The sequence below is a fragment of the Phacochoerus africanus genome, chromosome 9, assembly GCF_016906955.1.
Source record: "Phacochoerus africanus isolate WHEZ1 chromosome 9, ROS_Pafr_v1, whole genome shotgun sequence".
Lineage (NCBI taxonomy): Eukaryota > Metazoa > Chordata > Mammalia > Artiodactyla > Suidae > Phacochoerus > Phacochoerus africanus.
Genome location: NC_062552.1, coordinates 36936567 through 36960878, shown reverse-complemented (window position 1 = coordinate 36960878; position 24312 = coordinate 36936567). Strand labels below are relative to the sequence as shown.

General features: G+C 51.2%; 1 protein-coding gene across 1 annotated transcript in view; it reads left to right on the top strand.

The window, feature by feature from the left end:
• The window catches only part of LRFN2 (leucine rich repeat and fibronectin type III domain containing 2), a 45120-nt gene extending 31040 nt beyond the window's left edge, over positions 1-14080 (top strand). The window contains exon 2 of the mRNA XM_047796679.1: positions 10658-14080. Within this exon, the coding sequence (XP_047652635.1) occupies positions 10658-11633 (976 nt within the window). The 3' untranslated portion in view covers positions 11634-14080. The remainder of the gene's footprint in view (positions 1-10657) is intronic.
• The last annotated feature ends 10232 nt before the right edge of the window (positions 14081-24312 follow it).

The window sequence follows — 24312 nt, the reverse complement described above, 5'->3', positions numbered from 1 at the left end:
CCCTCTCTTGTTCTTTGTCACACACCTACATACAAGGAACTCCTCAGGTTCACCTCATCTTATCTGCAGGGGCCTGGGTCAATCAGGGGAGCTAACTACTGTGGCAAATGGATGCAAACACGCAAAGTCCCAAACGCAGTAGAATTTGATTTCTTGTCACCTGAGAGTCCAGGGCGGTTTAATCGGAGAGACGGGAGACCTTTCTCATGTGGAGACTCGGGCACCTGGTTTCCAACACCCCTCAGGCAGGCCTTGTGGTCATCTGTATGTGGCCAACGCTGGTCGCTGCACCTGGGATCCAGCCAGCAGAAGGGGAGGAGGGGGTGCCAGACAGTCCCACTGTTTTTTGTTTTGTTTTGTTTTGTTTTGTCTTTTTAGGACTGCACGCACAGCATATGGAAGCTCCCAGGCTAAGGGTTGAATCGGAGCTGCAGCTGCTGGCCTACACCACAGCCACAGCAATGCCAGATCCGAGCTGTACCTGTAACCTACGCCACAGTTCAGGGCAAAGCTGGATCCTTCACCCACTGAGCGAGGCCAGGGATTGAACCTGCGTCCTCATGGATACTAGTCGGGTTTGTTACCACTGAGCCACAACAGCAACCCAGACACTCCCGCTCTTTAAAAGCCTGGCCCAGAGCTGGCACATACTGCTGCCACCATGTTCTATCTGCTAGAACTGACCACCTGGACAGTGCTAAGTGCACGGGTGGCTGGGGAGTAGAGTCTGGAGTGAGCCCACGTGAAGGGCACAGTGGATGTTGGTGGTTAGTTCACAGGCTTCGCCCTGAGGCCCAGGTGGAAATGCTCAGAACCTCTCCCATCCCCATTCCTGATGCCCCAAAGAGTCACTGTAATGGTGGCAGTTAGGGAAGAGCAGGCTTGGCCTGCAGGTGTCTCAGGGAGAGGTCACATGGGGAGTCCCCTCAGAAGTGGTCTTAGAACCCTGCAGAGAGGATGCAGGTTCAATCCTTGGCCTCACTCAGTGGGTTAAGGATCTGCTGTTACCACAAGCTGTGTGGTAGGTCACAGATGCAGCTTGAATCCAGCATTGCTGTGGCTGTGGCTGTGGTGTAGGCGGGCAGCTGCAGCTCTGATTCGACGCCCAACCCAGGAACTTCCTTATGCCTCAAGTGTGGCCTTAAAAAGAAAAAAAAAAAAAAAAGATGTGCTAGGGACAGGCAGAAGCCTCTGGGGGGCAGGGGGATGGGTAGAAAAAGGGCAGAGAGTGGCCAACATTGTCTGGAACCAGAACTTTTGTGCACCGTATATGTGTGAACATCTACATGCACACACACACGCACACACACACAAGTACCCACAGAGTCACCTCTCCAATGACAGACATGCAGACACGCCCCTGACATCGTTTCCCACACATTCACCTGTACACCCGCACTGACGCAGCCCAACACATAATCTATGTGCGAATCCGTAAAGATCGTCAGGGATGCGCTTCAACGAAGCAGAAAAACACTTGGCCTGGTAGATTTCTTCAGGACTAGCCAGTGTCTGAGAGTCACTGTTAGCCAACCATCTTATTTAACTAAGAGTCCCTCGCATTTGTATAGGCCTTAACATTTAGCAAAGTACTCTTTCATTCACTGCTCAACCACAGCGTAAATATTTACTCAGCAGTGACTCAAGGCCAGATATTATGGGCGGTGGAGACGCGAAGATGAAGACACAGCCGCATCCTCCGGGGAGACACGCATGTCAACAGAGAAGGGTTCTAGCAGAGGAAGGCAGAGGGGACATGGGACAGAGAGCAGAGGCGGGTCGGAGGTGACGTTGACTCAGGCCCTGAAGCTGAGGCCACCGAATGGAGGAAGGTAGGTGTTTCTAGGAGGAGGAGCAGCTCTCTGCCAAAGGGTCAGGTGGTAGATGTGGAGCGTGATGGGTGATTCTGAGAAAGGGGAAAGGGTTCCTGCTGCCGAGCTTCTAGTAGATAAGGCCACCATGTGCTGCTGCTGACATGATGTAATGACAGTTTTTCCCTCAAGTACAACTTATTGTTGTGCAGTGTTGAATGTCCTTGTGTCCCCTACGATTCAGTCAGGGATTTAAAAAAGAAGGAGTTCCCGTCGTGGCGCAGTGGTTCTAGGAACCATGAGGTTGTGGGTTCCATCCCTGACCGTGCTCAGTGGGTTAAGGATCCGGTGTTGCCGTGAGCTGTGGTGTAGGTTGCAGACGCTGCTCGGATCCCGAGTTGCTGTGGCTCTGGCGTAGGCCCGCAGCTATAGCTCCGATTAGACTGCTAGCCTGGGAACCTCCATATGCCACAGGAGCGGCCCTAGGAAAGGCAAAAAAAAAAAAAAGAAGAAGAAGAAGAAGACTCTAAGAGGGAACACGCTAAGAGGGAATTCAGTACAGGGGTTGGGTTACCAGTGATGGAGTTGCTGAGGGGTCAACGAGGGGCCAGCCAGGCATGGAAGAGATTAGCTACAGCAGGAAGCCTTGCTGAAATTTGGCCTCTGTCCCCCAGTGCCGAACAGAAATGCGGAGACCGAGTTTCGGGTGAAGGAGAAAAAAATAGCTTTATTGCTTTGCCAGGCAAAGGTGGGGGTCACAGTCGCCCAATGCCCTAAAGACTGTGCCCCGCTTTGGGAGAGAATGGATAGTGGTTTTATAGTTTAAGAATGGAAAATAGGGCCACAGATAAGGATCAGGGTAGGCGAAAGCTTGCGTTGTTTTTTGAAGCTGGTGTTAAGTGATCCCAGGACTGGCTCTGATGGTCCTTCTTCCCGGAATAAAGAATGCTTCCCTAACATTTTCCATTTGTTGGGGGTTTTAGTCATGCAGAAGAACTCAAAGATGTTGTTATCTATATTGAGGAGGGACCAGGCCACTGCCCAGGGCTGCTCTGTTGTCTCTAGACGCTTCCTCCCTTGACTCTGCATCCCTTCCCTTCCCTGATTAGCAACCGTCTGAACTCAGGGAAGGTCAAGGAGGCTGAATGAAGCCTATTTCCTGAAAAGCAATGGGACACTTAGGCTTTCGTGCCCTGGAGTCCCACAGGGCCCTGCTCAGTTACAAAGCCACAGCCACCACCCACCCCTACCCAAGGATGGAGGTACATGGACGAGATGGTTTCATCAGAGCCTAAGACCCAGGTCTGTCTGGCATGAGCTAGAGCCCCTGGAGCTGGGATCACAGAGGAAGCTCCAGAGCTGACAGGGAGACATCACTCCAAGCAGAAAAAGAGGAAGAAACACCTGCCTTCTCCCCTCCTCCACCCGCCAGTCTTCCTGCAGTGCCTCCATCGGCCAATTCTACCTGGAAGCCTGAGGGCAGAGGAGCCTGGGAACAGGCAAGGGAGCCTGGGAAATGTAGCTCCTTGTTATCCAGGGGCCAGCAGGTGAAAGGGGAGACAGATCTCCAAGCCAGTAGCAGAATCACCAGCCTGTGTGATTTCTTCTTCAACCTCTGCTATCAGCTGTAGAAATCAGCTGTAGATTTGTTTGCTAGTATGAAACTGAATGAACAAATGCCAAAAGAATATTAATAGGGAAAAGAGAAAGAAGGAAAAACCACTCAGAAGCAGCCACTTAATGCTGGTTTCGTTTCTCCTGGGTAAGCACTTGGGGTTGCAGTTTCAAATTGTGCTTTAGAGCATATGAGCTTAATTAAATGTAACACTTTGGAGCAACTTAAAATAGCAGTCCATGTTTTCTGTTAAAAGAGATGTTGCTAGTTTATGGGATAGAAAGACATCTATCAGGATTTCAGGATGGGGCGTTCACAAAGAGGGCTGTGACCTGATAGTTCTGCTGAATACCATTTTTGGGTTTTTTGCCTCTCCAGATTTTGTGTGCCCTGGACAGCTGACCAGTGTGCACCCATAAACTCTAGCTTTTGGTTGGGTTCAGCCCTGGGGAGCAGTCGCAGAAGATTGGGAGGAGGGAAAAGAGTGGGACCGGGGTACTTATTTGTCTGGCCTTCAACCTGTATGGTTGACCCTGGCTGTCTGTGTCCCTCAACCAACTTTTCTAGACCTGGAGTTCCCATTGTGGCTCAGTGGTAACAAACCCGGCTAGTATCCAAGAGGATGCAGGTTCAATCCCTGGCCTAGCTCAGTGGATTAAGGGTCCATCGTTGCCATGAGCTGTGGTGTAGGTCGCAGCCAAGGCTCAGATCTGGTGTTGCTGTGGCTGTGGCATAGGCCGGCATCTACAGCTCCATTTCAACCCCTAGACAAGGAACTTCATATGCCGTGGATACAGCCCTAAAAAGACAAAAAAAAAAAAAAAATTTCTAGACCAGGGGGTGATTTTGCTCCTAGAGGACACTTGACAATGTCTGGAGACATCTTTGGTTGTCACAGCTGGAGGTGTTACTGGCATCCACTGGGTAGAGGCCAGAGATGCTGCTAAACATGTACATTGCACAAAACAGCCCCACAACCAAGGCTTATCCAGCCTGAGCGTCAGTGGTGCTGAGGCTGAGGAGCTCTGCTCTGTCTGCATCAGTGCTTTGCAAGGTATTGACGGTGAAGGACCAGATTTTTTTTTTTTTTTCCAAACCAATGCTTTTGTAAGAATATAATAGAAATAAATTATCAGAAAAAAAAATGGTCACACACTCAGATGTCACAACCAGTTGCCAAATGGCTATAAAAATTTCTTTCTCTTTTTTCCCCCCTTTTAAAAGCAGTATCCATGGCACATGGAATTTCCTGGGCCAGGGACTGAAAGGAGCCACAGCTGCAACCCAAGCTGTTGCAGTCAGGTTCTTAACTCACTATGCCACAGTAGGAACGCCTATTAAAACTTTCTTTTTACTTTTTTATTTTTAGAGCTTCACCCGTGGCATGTGGAAGTTCCTAGGCTAGGGATCAAATCGGAGCTGCAGTTGCCAGCCTACACCACAGCCACAGCAATGCCAGATCCTTTAACTCACTAAGTGAGGCCAGGGATCGAACCGACATCCTCATGGCTACCAGTCAGATTCGTTACTGCTGAGCCACACGGGATTCTTGTCAATTTCTGTGCTGTCCAATCATAGTCCAGGAACAAACAGTGCATAGACCAGCATCCATCTGCGGGCCACACTCTGAGTAGCACAACCTACATGATTCTCTGTCCTTCCTGGGTCTGGAAACAGCTTGGCTGCCGCCAGCCCTCGGCTATTGCACGGTCTCTTTGGTCCCCATTTCCTATCCTGCTCTTCATCATGAGTCCCTTTGTAAGTAAAGTGTTAGTCCTCCCTCTGTGAGTGTGCCTTCTGTCTCAAAGGGCCTGACTGACTCCAAGGTGTTTTAGCCAGTTGAGGGTGTGGGGGCACAAGGACAAGAATGTGATGAGAAGCCTGGCTTGAGAACCCAGCTGAGGAGCTTGGATGTCCCTTGTAGGTCATGGCTAGCCCTTGAAGAGTCTCTCGGTGGCCAAGGGACCCGGCCAGAGTTGGGCTTTAGCGGGAGTACCCTGGAGATGATGGTGCTGAGCACAACCAGAGGCAGGGAGGCTGGTTTGGAGGCTGCTGCATCCAGAGATGATGAGACCCAAGCAAAAGCATGACTGTGGAGATGGAGGGAGGGAGAAGTTTAGAAGGTGGAACTTACCAGCCAGCATGCCCATGGGATGTAGGTAGGAATGAACGTCTTACCATTACCAACCCGGGTCTTTGGTCTCTTTCATCAATAGAAGTTGATAGGAAGACCGATGAGAAACTCAGGCAAGGCTTTGCGGGGACTGCAAAGAGAGTGAAAACTGGAAATGGGTGCCCTTGCTGGCTCGAGTGGGTGTGAGCTGGTCCCTTAAGTGGGGTCAGGGTAGGGTTGGATCAGTGGGTTGGGCCAGAGGGGGAGTTTAGGTGGTCTGCCCACCCCTTCGGTGGTGCTGGGTATGGGGATCATGCTCTGTACCCTGCTTTTGCTCCTAACACCTCAGAAGTAGCAACTGGGGAGTTCCTGTCATGGCTCAGCCGACTAAGAACCCAACATAGCGAATTCATAGAGACAGAAAGAATGGCGGTTACCAGGGTCTCAGGGAGGAGGAAACGGGAAGTTACTCTTTAATGGGCGTGGGTTTCAGTTGAAGAAGGTGAAAAGTGTTCTTGATGTGTCTGGTGGTAATTGTTGTACGACCTTGTGAGTGTACTGAATGCCACACGACTGTACGTCTAAAAATGGTTAAAAGTAAATGTTATTATGTATATTTTACAACAATAAACAAAGCCAGAAAAAAATCATGGATCCACACAACAAAAATGTTAATTTTACGGTATGGTCATTACAAACAAACAAACAAAACCACTTTGATATACATAGTCTTTAAAAAATATAAAAATATTGAAAAAAAAAAAAAGAAGAACCCAACATAGTGTCCCTGAGGATGCATGTTCCATCCCTGGCCTTGCTCAGTGGGTTAAGGATCCGGCATTGCCGTGAGCTGTGGTGTAGGTCGCAAATGTGGCTCGATCCAGTGTTGTTCTGGCCGTGGCATAGGCCGGCAGCTGCAGCTCTGATTCAACCCCAACCTGGGAACTTCCATATGCTGCAGGTGTGGCTGTAAAAAAAAAAAGAAAAAAGTAGCAGCAGTTTGGGTTTTGGCTTTTTTGTGTCTTGCTGTTCATAATTTGCCCCCCTGTCATGCACTCAGTTTTAGCCCCTTATTGTTTGTTGTTTCTTTGTGTTCTGTTGCCCCAGAAGATGTCTGTCCAGGTGCACTGCAGCAAAGGGTCCCGCCTATCTCAAAGCGGGGTCCAGGCCCCCCGGATCTAGGGGACTCAGTGCTTGATTGTGTGGGGAAGCATGATGAGGTAGACAGAGCCGCCTGGGCAGGAGATGTTTGCTTCTGTCACCAGTCCTCCCTTTGCTTGACTTTCTCATGCAGGTGGTCCTTTTGGCTCCCTGGAGCAGGGAGTGGTCTTGCTTGTGATTGAGAATGTGGGCTCTGAAGCCCAGGGCATCAGATCTGATCTCAGCTCATCTCCCTGGGGAGGGGGAGAGGGAAAGCCGCTTAAGCTTCCTCCTCCCCTAAGTGGGAATGACACTAACAACTTCCTCCCGAGGCGGTCAGGACGCTAAATGACATACACGTGTACTCCTTGTGCTGGGTGAACACTGGTCATTGTTATCATTGGCAAAGGAAAACCTGAGTGCAGAGGCTGTTTGAGCCAGCTGGCTCTGGGTCCCCTATAAACACACACACACACACACACACACACACACACACACACACACACACACACACACACACACGAGGAACCAGGTGCTGCTTTCCTGTTCCTAATCTCAGGAAGCCCTTTTATCTGGCTTGCTTCTTTTCTTTCTTTCTTTTTCTTTCTTTCATCTTTCTTCTTTGCTTCCTTCCTCCCTCCCTCCCTTCTTTCTTTTCCTTTTTTGGCCACCTCATGGCATATGGAGTTTCCAGGCCAGGGATCAGATCTGAGCTGCAGATGTGACCTAGCCACAGCTTTGGTAACACCAGATCCTTAACCCGCTGTGCGTGGCCAGGGATTGAACCTGCATCCCACTGCTCCCAAGATGCCGCCAACCCCATTGCACCACAGCGGGAACTCCACATCTGGCCTTGTTTCTGATGGCCATTTAGGTGTGATTCTCAGCCTGATCCTGCCCCTTCATCCCCAGGGCCGGCAGCCTGTCAAGGATCAGCCTCGCGCTGTTACACTTCCCTTAGCAGCAGCCCAGCCACAGCTTCGAGGCACCGTGTCTTTCTCTGACTTGGGAAGCAAGGGGGAAGGGAAGAGACCAGATAGGGTCTACGGGGAGCGCAAGCAAATGGCAGTGGCTAGGAGGCAGCGTGGCACAGTGATCAGGAACAGAGGCTCTGGGGCCAGACTGCCTGGTTCGAATCCCAGCTCTGCCACTCACTAGGCTGGGCACCCCTCCGGCAGGCAGCTTAACCTTTCTGCGCCTCAGGTCCTTACATGCAAAATGGAAATGACAGTAATAGTAATGACCTCCCAACAATTGTTGGATTAAATGAGTTAATCCTCTTAAAGGTCCTGGCACAGAGTAAGCGCTCTGTGTTGGCTCCCCTTCTTCTTCTGGGTAGTAGCAGTAGCAGGATCTGCTTCCCTTCCTGGGATAAGATGGTTAAACACCAAGATGATTTCTGGGCTCGCAGTCTATCTCCTGCATCCTGAGATTGTGATGAGGTTTAAATGCCGTTTTGAATGTGGATACTCTTATCACTTGTCAGGAATTCAGTAAACCAGCTGGCTCATCCCTTCCTCAAATGGACATGCTCTTCCGTGGCTCACAGCCCAGAGAGGCGGTGGAGTGCAGCGAGTCAGAGTGGACAGGAGCCGACGGCCTGGGTTTGAATCCAGCTCCGCCGTGTTAGGTTTGCTTAATACCTCTGCACCATAAGGATCATAAGAGTGGCTGCTTCAGAGAGTTGCTGTAGGGCTGAGTTGATAGATAGGGTGCTTGAGAGAGTCTGGCACACAGTTGCCATGAAGAGCGTGAGCCTCAGGGGCTGAGTGTTACTTCAGGGAAGGGAGTGGCTGATCTGCCACAGACCCAGGCGGAAAAAACATTGGCATTTGTAGAAAGGAATTAGCCCGGACTGGATCTAGAAGCTAGTGTTAAAATCCCAACCGCCTCCTCCGGCACTCCTAGCTGTGTGACTTCGGACAAATCACTTAGCCTCTCTGAGCCTTGGCCATTCTTCCTCTGTGTCATGAGGGCACAGGATTGCCCTGATGCCCAGGTGAAACAGACTCAAGGAGCCGGCCTGCGGGGCCCTTGCTGGATCCAGGAGCCCACCTCCCCGACCCGCCCCTTCTGCTCTATGCACTGAAGCTATGGGGCGTGGGTGGGACCCGGGCAGGGGACTTGATTTCCTCCCCGTGGCTTCCAGAGCAGCCAAGCCAGCCGAGAGTGAGGAGGGAGGCAGCAGATGGGCTGCCGCTGACGGGATGTCAATACCCGCCTGTCAGCCCCGTCCTCCGTGCGGTTCCCAGGTGGAAGTTTTCAGGCTCCAGTATTTCATATTTGAGATCTCAATTAAGCTGGCTCTGGGTGTGAGGGGTTGACGGGCACGGCTGCTGCCCTGGAGCAGCAGGGGACAGGCTCTTGGGGAGAGGAGGGCAATGAGGAAGGCGGCAGAGAGAGATGTGGCCCCTCCAGGCCCGAGTGAGTATGTCTGCAGGAGTGTTGATGGGTGAGACAGGCACCATCTCTGGGAACACCCACCAGAAGGCAAGATGCCTGCATGGGGCCCTAGAAAGCAGGGCTTGCATCCCTGCTTCCTCCCTGGGGGTCCGAGCAGTAGAGGGGCCAGCCCCAGCCTGGGGAGCCTGCTGCCCCATCAGCCCCTCCCTTAAGCAGGGGGAACAGTCCTTGACTGGCCTGACCTGTGATACTCTTTCCCAGGTGTCTTTGTTTTGGTTTGGTTTGGTTTGGTTTTTTGGTTTTCTTTTTAGGGCTGCACCTGTGGCATGTAAAAGCTGCCAGGCTAGGGGTTAAATTGGAGCTCTCGCTGTCGGCCTACACCACAGCCACAGCAATGCCAGATCCGAGCTGAGTGGATACTAGTCAGGTACATTACCGCTGAGCCACAGCAGGAACTCCACCCAGGTGTCTTTGGGTGTGCCTGGCCTGTGATGGCAGTGACTAGGACTTGTCCCCTCCCTCTGGGAAGCAGAGTTGCCCTCCAGTCTTCAGCATTATACTGTCCCCTCCCCCTCCAAGCAACACCCCACCCCCCAGCTTCCCACTTCCAGGTTTCTTCTGCATAGACAGCCTCCCCCCCGCCCCCCTCCGCCACCACCGCCACCACCAATCTACAGCAGCAAGTGTCCTTCCTGCCCCGGCCTGAGAAAGATTGGAAGATGAGAATGGGCTGGCTCCTGAGGATAGGACCTGGTCTGTGACTCAGGACAGCCCTGGCCTCAGAACAGGGCTCAGTCAATGCTGAGGAATCTCCCAGGACAGACCAGGGGTGGCCCCAGCCTCAGGGTGAGGGGGTGCTGCTGGCTGCTGAGGGATCAGGACCAACCTGTCTCCCCCGCCGCACAGAGACCAGGGACTTTCTGCAGCAGACGAGTCAGAATTGAGGATGGGAAGCCCCCTTTGTTTAATTTCTGCTTCTTCACAGCTTTAACCTCTCTGCTCTCCTGTCCCTCTCCCTGGCCCTCCCGTGTCCCCTCTGTCCTCTGCTGAATCTCTCCCCGTCTTCTCTGAACCCCCCATCTCCAACCACTTTCCCCTGTCTCTGCTTTCATCTACCCCCTTTCTCATTCTCTTCTTTCTCATTCTCATTCTTGGTTTATTTCCACACCTTCTGGATTGTTTCCCAAACCTGATCGCCAATGTCTCTTTCTCTGGGTCCCTCTCCCTGATGCTTCTACCCTCTACCCCCGAATCTCTCTCTCTCATTTCCCTTTTCACCCCTACCTGTCTCTCTGTTCTCTTCCTGGGGTCCCTCTCCTCACATCTCTCTCTGACTCCTCCCTATTTCCTGTCACCTGCCTGTCCCCTCCTTGCTCCTCTCCCCACCCCCTCTCTCCCTTTTCCTGTCTCTCCGCCTGTCACCCCCTCTTCTGCTCTGCGTCATCCTCTCTGTGTCCCTGCGTCCGTCTCTCTCCCTCTCCATCTCTCCTCTCTCTGTCACCCCCCCTCCTCCTTCTGCCTCTGTCCCGCCGTCCCTCACCGTCCCTCCCCCTCTGCCCCTCTCCCCATCCCCAGGATGATCCCAGCCTCCAATAAGGCCTTCGTGGTCAACAACCTGGTGTCAGGGACTGGCTACGACCTGTGCGTGCTGGCCATGTGGGACGACACGGCCACGACGCTCACGGCCACCAACATCGTAGGCTGTGCCCAGTTCTTCACCAAGGCCGGCGACCCGCAGTGCCAGTCCATGCACAGCCAGATCCTGGGTGGCACGGTGATCCTGGTCATCGGCGGCACCATCGTGGCCACGCTGCTGGTCTTCATCGTCATCCTCATGGTGCGCTACAAGGTCTGCAACCAGGAGGCCCCGGGGAAGACGGCGGCCACCGTCAGCAACACTCACTCGCAGACCAACGGGGCCCAGCCGCCTGCTCTGAGCAGCACGCCCAGCGGGGCCCCCGTGCCAGGGCCGCCCAAGGCTGTGGTGCGCAATGAGCTCGTGGAGTTCAGTGCCAGCCTGGCCCGAGGCAGCGACTCCTCTTCCTCCAGCTCCCTGGGCTTCGGGGAGGCCCTGGGGCTGGGACGGGGCCCCTGGAGGCTCCCGCCCCCCGCCCCCCGCCCCAAGCCCAACCTTGACCGCCTGATGGGGGCCTTTGCCTCCTTGGACCTCAAAAGTCAGAGAAAGGAGGAGCTGCTGGACTCCAGGACTCCAGGCGGGAGAGGGTCTGGGACATCAGCCAGGGTCCACCCCTCGGACCGAGAGCCGCTGCTGGGGCCGTCCACGGCCCGGGCCAGGAGCCTGCTCCCCTTGCCTCTGGAGGGCAAGGCCAAACGCAGCCACTCCTTTGACATGGGGGATTTTGCAGCTGCAGCCTCCGCGGTGGGAGGGGTGGCCCCAGGTGGCTACAGCCCCCCTCGGAGGGTCTCGAACATTTGGACCAAGCGCAGCCTCTCTGTCAACGGCATGCTCTTGCCCTTTGAGGAGAGCGACCTGGTGGGGGCCCGGGGAACTTTCGGCAGCTCAGAGTGGGTAATGGAGAGCACGGTGTAGGCCTGGGGGTGCGGTGGCATCCGCCCGCCCGCCGGCCCGCCCGCCCGCCAGCGTGGGGGAAGCTGAAAGCATCTTTACCGGCAAGTCTTTGTGGAGTTTCCATGGTGATGTTTACATCCAGGGACAGTTTTGTCTCCCTGTCAATGGCCCCCCCACCCCCCACCCACCACACACACCACCTTCCCGGCCCATGGCCTCCACCCATCGGGGTGCGCTCAGGGAAAGCAGACTGGATCGCTCAAATGTCAGACTGAGCCCTGAGGGTTTGGAAAGGCAGGTCCCCTGCCTTTCTAATCACAAATGTAGCCTATAAGCAAGCGGCTTTGGATTGCTGATGGTTCTGGTGTTGTTTTTATTTCTTTGTTATTTCCTCCACCTTCCAGGCTCCTCCTCTTCGGTGACACAGATAGTGGAGAGTTTGCACAGGAAAGCAGGTTCCCACAGCCTTGGGACTGGGTGACTGTTGCCAGTTGAGAAGATCAGGGAACAATTTGGGTTGCACTTTTGTTTGGGGGAAAGACTGGCATCCCCGCCCAGACCCCTCACTGTTCCCAACAGTCCCCACACTTAGGATGGATGGGTACCTGTCCCTGACCCAGTTCCTTTGCTTCTCAAACAGGACGCCCCCCACCCATGACATCAGCTTCAGCCAGAAGGGTCGCCTCCAGGACGCCTACGCCAGAGAGGAAGAAGGGCTTTAGGAGACCTAAGGGCATAGCCATGTTAACTTTTGGAGTTGCTTTGGGATTTTTGCCTCTCTGGGGAAAGCTGGGGCAGGGAGTCCCCATGGACATGTAGGAGCCAAGAGGGCTTCTCTTAAGGAGAGAGAGTGGGGTGGCAGAACGAGCACTGGGCACAGAGTCCACAGCTCTGAGTTTGGGTTCCAGAGCCACCAGCAAAGAACCAGCTGCACCCAGTTTGGCAAGACCCTTTCTCTCTTTGGACCTCAGGCTCCTAACTCATAAATCCTGGGATCAGGTCTCCAACTGCCTTCCAGCTTGCAGGACGAAAGAACTCTTCATGACTAAATGAAGCTTGAAGAGGTGATTGCAATCATCTCATCCCTCACCCTCCCTCCTCTCCCCCCTCTGCCCCGAGTCCAAGGGACTTGTCCAAGGTCACACAGTGAGTGTCAGGGCAGGGACCAAGGCTGCTTACCTCCTGGGGGTGGTGTGTGAAATCCGATACCTTGTCTTCACCATGGCTAGGGCATTTCTGTGTCCAAAGTCTGTCCCTTGTTTGTTCCTGAAGTAGGTGGCTTGGGCTGGGATGTGGGGGTGTGGGGGATGCCTTCTATGGATGCCATTCATGAGGAGGCACCATCATGGAAATGACAGGATGGCAGTGGGAGGGGTACAGGGCTCCTTTCCATCTAGGGATTGACCCCCAGGCTCCCAGACAGTGTCAAGAGGAGGCAGAAGAGGTGTCTCTGGGGAGAGACAGCTTTGGAAGTATCTGACTTTCCCCTGCATCTCTGACTCCCCTGGTCCCTGCCTGTTCCAGTCTCTGCTCACAGCCAACACACTACCTCTCCCCCAGCTCCCCACCTCATTCTTTCCTCTCCTGAGCCTCCACCATAGATCTCTAGCCTCTGCCTCTTGTTCGTCTCCCTCCTGCCATTTGCCGACCACACAGCATCCAAAGCATGCAGGCGAGTCCATTTCCGGCTGAAACATTCTGATGGGCTCAGACCTGGAGCTGAGCTGGTGGCCCCCCATCCTGCCTGGAACCCCCAGGGTGAGGGTGGGGAGCTGTCTATGCAGGATTGCCTTCTGGCTCCACCCAGGAGCCTCTGAATCCCATGCCTTCATCCTTTGCCCACGCCTCCTCGCTCTCTCCTCCCCTTCCCTCCCCTCTCCTGTCTTCATTCTCTTTCTTCTGGTGCCTCTCTGCCTCCCTTTAAGGTCCTGACCAGGTCATTCACAGCCCAGGCCCTGAGACCACAAGCTAGCTTTCAGGCCAGCCCCAGTGCAGGCGCACACAGCACACAGCTCCTGTCGTCCTGGTGGCACCTCCAGCCTAGCGACTTGAAAGGAACTCTCGCCCCCCACTGCCCCCTTTTACCTCCTCTCCTTCCTCCCTCTCCCTGGGCACTTTCTCACTCCACCTTTCTCAATGTAGCCATCGAGAAAGTGACCCCCAATACCGCCTTTCTGCCTTCGGGTTCAGCAGCCCGGAGGGAAAGTGGTGGGGGCATCGGAAGGGGAGGACCCAACTGTCCGTCAGGGGATCCGAGCTCTGTTGTGACACGATTTGTACTTGCGCTTGTGTTTGTCAGGCTTCTGACCTGGAGTTTTGGAAAGCCACATTCCTGTGGGCAGAATACAAATGCCAGTCTTCTCCTTTGTTGAAGAAAAAAAAAAATGTACAGTAAAATGTACAGTTTTAAAAACAACCAACTACACTTCTTGGGAGAGAGAAAAAAAGAACATTCCTGTGTCTGTGAATGTCTGTTGTTTATTTCTCTGCAAACACTGTGGTTTTCTGAAGGTGGCTTTGGTGGCCTTTTCCCTTACACCTGTGTTGGGTGCTGCCTGGTGAGCCTGCTTCCTGCCAAATTCATGTATAAGATGGGAGCCTTCTGCAATGAGAGAGAATGGGACCGCCCTCCTGGAGGAAAGGTCAGGAGGGGGTCTGGAATGAAGCTCCAGGCTAAGAAGAAGAGTCCACCCCACGTCCCCTGGGAGATCCCTATCCTCTCCTGTTTCAGCCCTGTCTCCTTTTTCCTGGACTGTGGCCACCACCACACTTAGCCACTAGGGGCGCCCTAGTACCTTCCACCCACATGGAGCTTCCACACCCACATGGATAGCATTTTTTTCAAGAGGAGAAAAAAAGGTTTCTCTTTTGCTGGATTACCAGGATAACAAACCAAAGCCCAGACCCACGGTAGAGAAACAAATGAGTTTTTGGAGCACAGCTTCCCAACCCTATCTTCCTCTGATGGCTAGGTCAGCACTGTGTGAGGCACACTGTAATTTTAAATTTTCTAGTAGCCCATTAAATCAAGTATAAAGAAACAGGTGGGGGAAAAAAAAGAAAAGAAACAGATGAAATTAATTTAATATAATTTCTTTAACCCAATATATTGAAATACTTTCTCAATGCATAATCGCTATAAAATAATTAATAAGACATTGTACCTTTTTTTTTTTTTTTGTACGAAGTGTTGGCAATCTGTCGTGTGTTTCACAGGGCCCAGCTCAGTTCAGACTAGCCACCTTTAAAGTACTTGCTTTAAAGCACATGGGGCTAGTACAGTGTAGCTTTACAAGTACAACCACTGACCTGGAAGCTTTTGGAAGGGGAAGGAAGCTAACAGTTAACTGAGCACCTACAGTTCCAGGTCCTGTGCTGCTGCTTCACATGCGTTTCATGCTAAATCCTTGCTGCAGCCTCTCAAGGTAAATATTATTATGCCAGTTTTTCAAATGAGGGGGCTGAGGCTCAGATGGGTTAAATAACTTACCCAAGGTCACAGAGTAAATCTGGGTGCAAAGCCTTCCCATGACATCACACTGCCTCCCCTATCTTTTCTTCCTCCTTTCGACTCATGTGTTAACAGACTATTTTATACTGACTGAAGTACCCACATTTTCTAGTAGCCCATTAAATCAAGTATAAAGAAACAGGTGGGGGAAAAAAAAGAAAAGAAACAGATGAAATTAATTTAATATAATTTCTTTAACCCAATATATTGAAATACTTTCTCAATGCATAATCGCATTGATCTGGAAGATCCTGCTTTGGTCTCAAGGTTGCTAAAAATCCCAGAGTGTTGACTCCAGGCAAGGACCCCTGGAGTAGGGTTTCTGTGGTTTCTTCTGACCCCGTATTAGCCTTTTTGATCCTTTTTGGCTTGTAACATATTTCCACCCCCAGCCAGGAAAATCACCTCAAGCTTCAGATGGTCCTGCCCAGACCTGGCCTGGTGACTTCTAGAGGACTTTTATTTAATAGCTTTCCATCTCTACCCTCATCTGGTCCCCTCTGCCCTGAAAGCCTGTAACTTTGTCACCTTAAGACAGGAAACCTCACACCAGCTCGCTCCAATGACCAAACCCATCTTCCCCTCTCTTCCTAATTCGAAACCCTTGTTCCCATCAGGAGAGTGCTTGTCCACCTAGATCCTCTTTCTTGACAGGGAGAAGCTTTAGCTCTCTGATCTCTTGTAGAAGAGATATAGCTGATACACTCTGAGCCCTGGCTGAATTATTAAGCTTCCTGGCAAGAGTCTGACCCCTTATCTCCAAGTTCTTGGGAGTGACACATCCCTCAGATTCCCCTCAAAGGAGATTTTTTTCATTTTGCCATGATTACAGGGCTGAAATTCCAAAAGAGGCGGGATCAAGATGGTGGAGGAGCAAGACATGGCGCTCACCTTCTCCCACAGACCCATCAAGAAATTCCACAAGAACTTAGACTCATTTTTTTTTTCTTTAAGGAATATCATTCTTTAAGGTAAGAGGAAGGTCACTCTCTCAGATGTTCTCCTTCCCAAATGGAGAGTAACTTTTCTCCCAGAATCTATGGGTATCGAATTTTTCATAAGCACAGCCGGAGTTCTTCTGTGTCTTCTGTTCTCTGTTAGCGTGTCTGCAGTTAAGGTCTCAGGATTTCAGCAAACTGGGTGGGGGCTTCCTTTGTTTTGGCAGCCACGGGAGTTTCTGCAAACTGCAGCTTCTGGTAAAATAGACACTTATGCAAAAGAAAAAACTGTTGGCAGGCAGCAGTCAAAACCCGAACACATGGTTTTCTCTATCACACCTAGATTCGCAAACCCAGCAATGTTCCATGTGATGCAGCTGCAGCAGGCGAAGTCTGTTATGACAAGAAGGCTTCTCACAGGCAAACACCTGAGGTTTCTACCTTTGCATAATAGAATCAGACCATCCAGTTTCCTCGCCAGACATCTCAAAGGAACACTGCCCTCTTCTCAGTTTAAAAATATCTGTGTGTGTTTTCAGCCCTTAAACCAAAGACCTTAGTTTCTCAGCTTTCATAATCTTCTTTCAGGTTCCCCATCCCCCAGCCAGTGAATGTTGACAAGGCTCATGGGTTTCCCTTCCCTGCAGCCTCTAGCAGAGGTGAATTGATAGGGTTCCCAACAGACCAAAGAAGGGAGCTGACCTATGCCCCTCCAGCTGGCCTGTGGTCTCCATCATAGCCATCTAGCATCATCAGACAGGTGCAACAATCTTGCCCCATGGCCTCATGTAGGACAATTTTTGGCATTTTTCTTCTTTTCACTGACTCTGAGGAAACGGGCCCAGATTGCAGGTTCTTCTCTGGTTATTTTCCTGGTTTTGTTGGGATTAATGATCTGGTCCCTTTAGCCAACAGTCAAGTGTACTCCTAGTGAATCAGAGTCGGTATCTCTCCACAATTTTGTGCAGGGGTCTCTCTGGGGCCGCGTCAAGGAAGACCTCCTATCTAGTCCCTGAGATGTCAGCGTATCCCAGTTACCCACCTGGCTCCCTACTGATGAGGGGGTGAATCTGGACTTTCACCCATCTCCATGGGATCCCCAAACCTATCTGGTCCACAGCCAGTCAGCCTACTGACCAGCCTCCCACAGCCCTGGGCCTCTGCATCCAGGCTGCCCATCTGGTTCAGTGATGATGAGAACACCCCCTCTTCTTTTGCCACCTCCTCTGTAACATGTGTTCACTGGGGCTCCCTGGCACACCCAGCCTCAATGCTAGCATTTATATATTTTGCAAGGGCAAGTTTTCTTTCCTTTGAATCCCCGATGCTATATCCAAGACGTCTCCTCTTCCCCAGACTCTATTAGCTGAACTTCCCAAGCCTGTTCCCACATTCTCATGAGGAGAACCTCAGAGCCCCACATCTTCCACTGCCTTGGCATGTCCTGGTGATGAGTATCTTGCTCACCATCTGAGAAGGAATACTAACAAGAAGGAGAGAATGAAGCCCCCAGTCACTTGCATTAATCTTGAATGCTCCCCTCATGGATTCTCCATCATCCTCTTCCCACATAGTACTTTGGGGACCACTCAAGGATATGATTCTGCCTGTCTGCCAACAACAGGCTTGTTGCCTTACCTACCTGGACTAATAATGGAAAAATTCTTATCCCTTCACTAGACTGACTCAAGGTTGGCATTTTCCAAGTGGATGTTGAACTGCAAAATTAAACTGATAAGAGCCAATATCCATGGAGTTTCCTATGTGCCAGGCACAGTTCTAAGAGCTTACTAGAGATTGCTTCAATTTATCATCAAAACAATTCAGTGAAGTGGGTGTTATTATCATTCCCACTGGGGAAGCTAAGGCAGAGAGGGGTTAAATAACTTGCCCAAGGTCACACAGCTAATGAGTGGCAGAGCTGGGTAAACACTCGATAAATTGATTTACACTGACATTACCCACAGAACTGCAGAGGCCATTAAAAACACAGAGCTTGCTGGGTTTCAGGTCAAAGGCCCCATCCTTCAACGTGAACCCTGAATTTGAGAAAAGAGAGTCCAGCAAAAAAAAAAGGGGGAGAAATCGGAGCTGAGTGTATTCAGCATGCATTTGCAAGCCTACTGTGTGCCCCACACTGTGCTGGGTATTGAGAACAATCAGTATCAAAGTGAAGGACACTGGGCATGCTCTGGAGCCCCTTAAGTGCCTACCCAAGGGGCAGGTATATAGCTGGTTTCTAGATCTCTGGTTTTACATTGATGGTCTGTTTCTACCGTTTTAAGATGACATAGCTCTGGGGAACCCACTGTCCAGGAAGTGACAGATGGGTGGATGGATGGATTGGCCACAAGCCCAAGGTGGCACCCTTGGCTGGAAGAATTCACTAGATTCTACGTTCCAAAAGGAACAGCATGACAAAATGACTGGCTCCAAGTCAAACTGGGGCCCAGTCAGGTCTGGAATCCTGTACTGGACAAGCAGAGGCAGAGGAGGCAACTCTACTTCCCCAGCAGCTCCTGAGGTGGGTGGGAGGGGGCAAGAGACAACAGAGCAGGCCTGGAAGAGGGCAGGAGGCACAGGTGCAAAGAACTGGACGGTCCTGAGTCGCCCAAGGCAGTTGCAGTTGCTCCTGGCAAGGGGCTGTCCAGCGGGATGAGCTGGATTCAGAGTCTGTTTCTTGGCCTCAGTTTCCTTGCCTGTAAAATAGCAATGGCAAGTATCAGCTTTGGTAAGTATGCCTGAGGAGTACCATTTAGTTATATAGATCACGTATTGGATTGGGAAAGGCAGAGTGAAAACAGTCATTATTATTAATGATATGCATCATTGAAAACATTATTCTAAATTACAGCATATTAGTGATAATATTAGGAATCTCAGGCTCACAGAATCTCAGGACTCACAAAGCTCTTAGAGGTCGTCCACTCCCCGCTTCCTCCATGGGTATTAGAATCCCCTGTTCAATATCCATGAAAACTGGCATTAATCTTATTACAGGCAAGATTATGCATGATGAATTTTAGAATTCAGCCCAGGCCGGGAGTGGCTCCCCACACTCCCATCACACCGATGCCTGATGGCCATGGCTCCATACTCCTGGTGGGCCCCTGCAGAACCATCATTCCTGCCTGCACGCAAAATCCAGAGCCCAGACAGCATGCAGCTCTCAGAGAATGCTGTGGCCAAACAGCAGTAGGAAACAAGGTACAGAGCCAGGGCCCTGGCTGGGGGAATCTCAGGGGCTATTCCCTTGCTGAATCAGCCCTGATCTTCATGACCCTGAGAGAAGGAAGGAGGCAGGAAAGGGGCAGAAAGCGCATGGGAGCCTTTGCAGCCCCTGATGCTCCTTTATGCTCTGAGAGTCCCCTGTCCCAGTAGCAGCTAGAAGGACCTGGAAGATTTCAGACCTCTCCCCTGGGTTCTCTCACTCATCAGTTTCTCAGTCCCTGCTCACTCCCCCTTCACCCTTGTCCCAGGTCTGGCATCATGACCAAAATCTAACAACTGAGGATCTGGAATGACACAAATGCTGTCACTGAAGCCCTCCTATCAGCTTGTCTTTATTCCTTTGGGTTGATAGACATTTTCCCTTCTAGGATGGAAATATCATGAAGACTGCTCGGTGCCAGGTCAACCACTCAGGGAGAGGCTGGCTCTGTTCCAGGGTGTACAGTGGGCCAGAGGGTCCCCACTTGAGTCAGACAGTGAGCACTTCCCCAGGGCTGGAGGGATGGTCCCAGGTAGCCCACCAACCAGCCCTCGCTACTTCTCCTTAACATCCAGCACAAACAGCAGCCACCTGCTTGAGGTGGGAAGATGTAAATGGGCTCCCAGGAGTTCCTGTCATGGCTCAGCGGTTAACAAATCCAGCTAGCATCCATGAGCACGCGGGTTTGATCCCTGGCCTCACTCAGTGGGTTAAGGATCCAGTGTTGCTGTGAGCTGTGGTGTAGGCCGGCAGCTACAGCTTCAATTGGACCCCTAGCCTAGGAACCTCCATACGCCATGGGTGCGGCCCTAAAAAGGCAAAAAGACAGAAGAAAAAAAAAAAGAAGAAGAAGAAGACAATGGACTCCCAGCTTAGTCTTTACTTCTGAATCATCACATTTGTCCCAACTTGAAGAAATGTCAGGAGGTCAGGGGGGTTGGCTGGATAGTGCCTGGCTGGACAGGCCCTGTGGGAGCTTCAGGGAGAGCAGGAGGACATGGTGCTTGGGTGGGCGGCCTACACACACCAAGAGCTTGGCTTCCATGTTGAAAGTAAATGGAAACAACTGTGGGTCAGGCCAGAGGTCCGGGGGCAGGTGGGCAGGGCCTCCGGGCTGACCTCAACAGCCATCGGGGTCCAGCACTTCCTTGATCGTCACACTTTTAAGTTTTCTGATGAGATTCTGCCTTCTGAAGAATCCTGCCAACGGCTTTAGGTTAGTTCCAACCCTGACCTGTTAGAGAAGCAGAGGTTGGGACTGCTTGAGTTCTAGGGCCTTCCATCCTCTCTGAGGATTACGGAGAATGGTGGGGGCAGAGGGGCACGGTGTCTGTGCATGCCATGAAAAGACAAAATCCTCTTGCCTGAGCCCCCTCCATCTCTGGTCTGGAGTAGAAAATAAGGTGGAGGGGGCTCAGGCAAGAGGACTTGATTCCAGGGCTGGTCTGCCACAGTCCTTCCCGAACTCCAACTTTGTCTGCAGCATCGTGGGGGATGAAACGTAACCGGGGACTTCAAGATACACAGAGTCAGCAGCAGAATTAGACTGTACGGCATCTATTACAAGTTCATGCTTTCATATGGGTTATTATTCCTTCCATTCTTACCTAAAAACTCCAATTTACCCATTACTGCTTTCCCCATTTTATAGATGTTCCAAACTAAGGATGAAAGTTATCCCTTTTTTTTCCCCCACGTTCTATAGAGCTTCTGAAGCAGAAGTGGGTCTCTAAGTTTAAATCCTCTGACCCCACCACTTCACCTAGTGAAGCCAGGAGGCTAGATGGGCCCACCCAGGACTCCAGGGTTTGTTCTATATGCCTTGAGCCTCTAGTTCCACAAAGGAACGAGTCTGATAAAGACTCCTGATCCTGTGCAGGACGAAAAGCATGTTGGAAAATCATGGCTATGTCCACACATGCACTCCAAGGCCTACTGAAGGAAGGAAGGCCTGGTTTCTCCATGAAGACTGGAGGATTTGGGGCACAGCCCCATCATCAAATCCACTTGTCCCTGCTGGGTCTCCATGAGGGGATGGCTGGGGACGGGATGAGGCCCCAGGCCTTTCAGATTGTTCCAGGTGCACTGACCTGCCATGTTCAGCCTCTGCAGGAAGGGCTGTTGCACAGCAAGGTGGAAGTCTTTCACCCAGTTCTATGGAATCTGGGTTGGCCTTGAACCCACTAGGGAAGGGAAGACTTGAGACTCTCCGTTTGGTTGTGAGACACCCTAAATAGGAAAGTTCCTGACAGAAGAAAAAGGACTGCCCAGGCAGGAGAGAGGGAATTAGTGTTCCTTACCAAACGGTGTGGTAAGCATCTTATATAGTTGATGTTTACTTCCTTTTAATCCTCACCCATCCCGGTGCCCTAGGGGTGAGGCCATCCATTTTCTTTTTCTTTCTTTCTTTTTTTTTCTTTTTGTCTCTTTTTAGGGCCGCACCCGCAGCATATAGAGGTTCCCAGGCTAGGGGTCTTATCGGAGCTGTAGCTGCCGGCCTCTGCCACAGCCACGGCAACGCCAGACCTGAGCTGTGTCTGCGACCTACACCACAGCTTACAGCAACGCCAGATCCTCAACCCACTGAGCAAGGCCAGGGATCAAACCCACAACCCCATGGTTCCTAGTTGGACTCGTTTCCGCTGCGCCACAATGAGAACTCTGGGCCATCCATTTTCTGAGCAAACAGAGATGTCAGTCACTTGCTGCAGGTCATACAACTCGTTAGAGGGAGGGCTGGGTAATCAATAACAGGAGTTTCCCCCAAAGTAACCTATGGAACAGCAAAGGACATTGAAATTTCAGCGAATTTTCTGGAAGGGGAACAATGAGGGCTAAGAGTGAATGTAACATTAAAAAACAGAGGATGGAGTTCTCATTGTGGCTTAGCGGTAATGAAGCCAACTAGTATCCATAAGGCCACAGGTTCAATCCCTGGTTTCACTTGGTGGGTTAAGGATCTGGTGTTACAGTGAGCTATGGTGTAGGTCACAGATGCGGCTGGGATCCCAAGTTGCTGTGGCTGTGGTGTAGGCCGGCAGCTGCAGCTCCAGTTCGACCCTAGCCTAGAAACTTCCACATGCTTCAGGTGCAGCCCTAAAAAGACAAAACATAAAAAGAAGACATGGAAAAATGCACTGAGCAAAGATCTAGTGACTTCTCTGTGCCCCTCCCAGTGTTTCCTAAGAGTCTTTAAACCTTGTCCTGATGAGCTGAGCATTAAATAATCCCCAGATCCTTGTTTGCTTTTTTGATTTTGCTTTCTAAAGTGTGAGGATTGAGGAGTTCCCCCGTGGCTCAGCAGATTAAGGATCTGGTGTTTTCACTGCTATGGCATGGGTTCAATACCTGGCCCAGAAACTTCCATGGGTGAGGTCAAAAAAAGCGTGTAAGGATTAGAGTGAGGAGTAATTAGCAACAAGTGCACATTGCACATCCCCCTTCCCTGGAGCGAGTTGGGTCTTTTCCCGTTTCAGTGTCCTCACCTGTAAAATGGTCACAGTAGCTCTCTCCCTCCGTGAAATACTGTGTGTGCAAGTCACAGAGCTCTATGCAGCTACAAATAACACACAGGTTCTGAGAAGTTACCAATTTGTGATGATTAATGAGATGTATCAACAATAACACTGTTATTAATTACAAGACATTAATGATTATCATATGTGTATTAGGCTCGGCATCTCAGGGCTGGAAAGATCAGAGGTCTCCAAATATGCCCTCCTCCACTCATCAATACCCCTGCCAGGTGGTGTTATTCTGGTTACAAATCATTCCACACTTGTAATTCGTTAAGTTCTCCAAGGAAGAGCTCCTGAAGAACTCATGCTTCTGCTTCAGGGAGCTCCAGGTTACCACAGGCTCCACCATTCCTGTTCCTTAGAGGACCCCAGAGCCATTACAGAAGACAACCCCCTAGTATTCTGTGGTCAGCACTGGGGCACAAAAATACATAACCAGGGCCCCGGAACAGTCTTAGGGAAGCCCTCTGGCCAAATCAGCTCTGGTCTCTGTGACTCACAGGAAAAACAGGAATGGGAGTGGGGCAGGGGCACTGGGCAAGCTCTGAGGCCCCGTAAGCAGATGTTTTGTGTTCTAAAACTTTCACTCCCAATTGTGAGATCCAGGAAAGTTGCCCACACCTCCCAGGTGCACAGCACAGGCCAGTGGGGGGATACCAGTACCTTCCATTCGCACTCTAATGAGGACAACACCTCCTCCCACCAGTAATCTGTTCCTTTACAATTCTTCCTTTATCCTCCGCCAAGGACCAACAGAACAAAGTTATCCTCAAGGACTAAAAGAACAAAGTTATAAAAATAGTAACTAACAAAATTCCAGAACCTCAATATGAATCACTATTTACCTGCTCCTACATCCATCTTGTGACCTGACATTCTGGTGGATAAATTTATTTCTTTAGTTCCTGCCCTAGCACAATGCAAATGCTCAGAAAACCCTGCCAGATGTCTAGTAAGCCAGCTGGTGCCAGGTCCCTAGCTGAGACAGTGATGAGCTTTACTCAAAGGCGGAGGTGGGAGGGCCAGGGGCACCCTTATAACTACTTCATTGCAGCACAAACACCATCCACCAGGATTGGATGGGAAGGACAAAAAGAATCCCCCTGTGTCTTCCCTTGAGAATCAGCACACCAACCACAAGCTCCAGTGGTCAAGGACATGAAGCTTTTATTCAACTTCCACTCAGCCTGTGGCTTGAGAGGCTTTATGGGGACCTGGGTGACTAGCCAGGCCCCTTGATCCTCTCCCTCCTTCATGGAAGGGCCATTTTGAGGAGCAAGATAATGCACAAAAGAGGGAGAATATACCATGTGAAGAGCCAAGTTTCCATGTTGATGGTAAATGGAAAAGCCTTAGGGTCAGAGCAGCGCTCTGGAGCAAAAAGGGAAAAGAAGAGGGATGAAGGGAAGGGGTCCAGCCCAGCCTTCTCCATTGAGGATCAGGAGACCTTGGCCTTGGAGGGAATCAGAACCCGTGAGTGTTTGGTTTTGTCCGGCTGCTTGAAGTTCAAATCTCCTTCGTG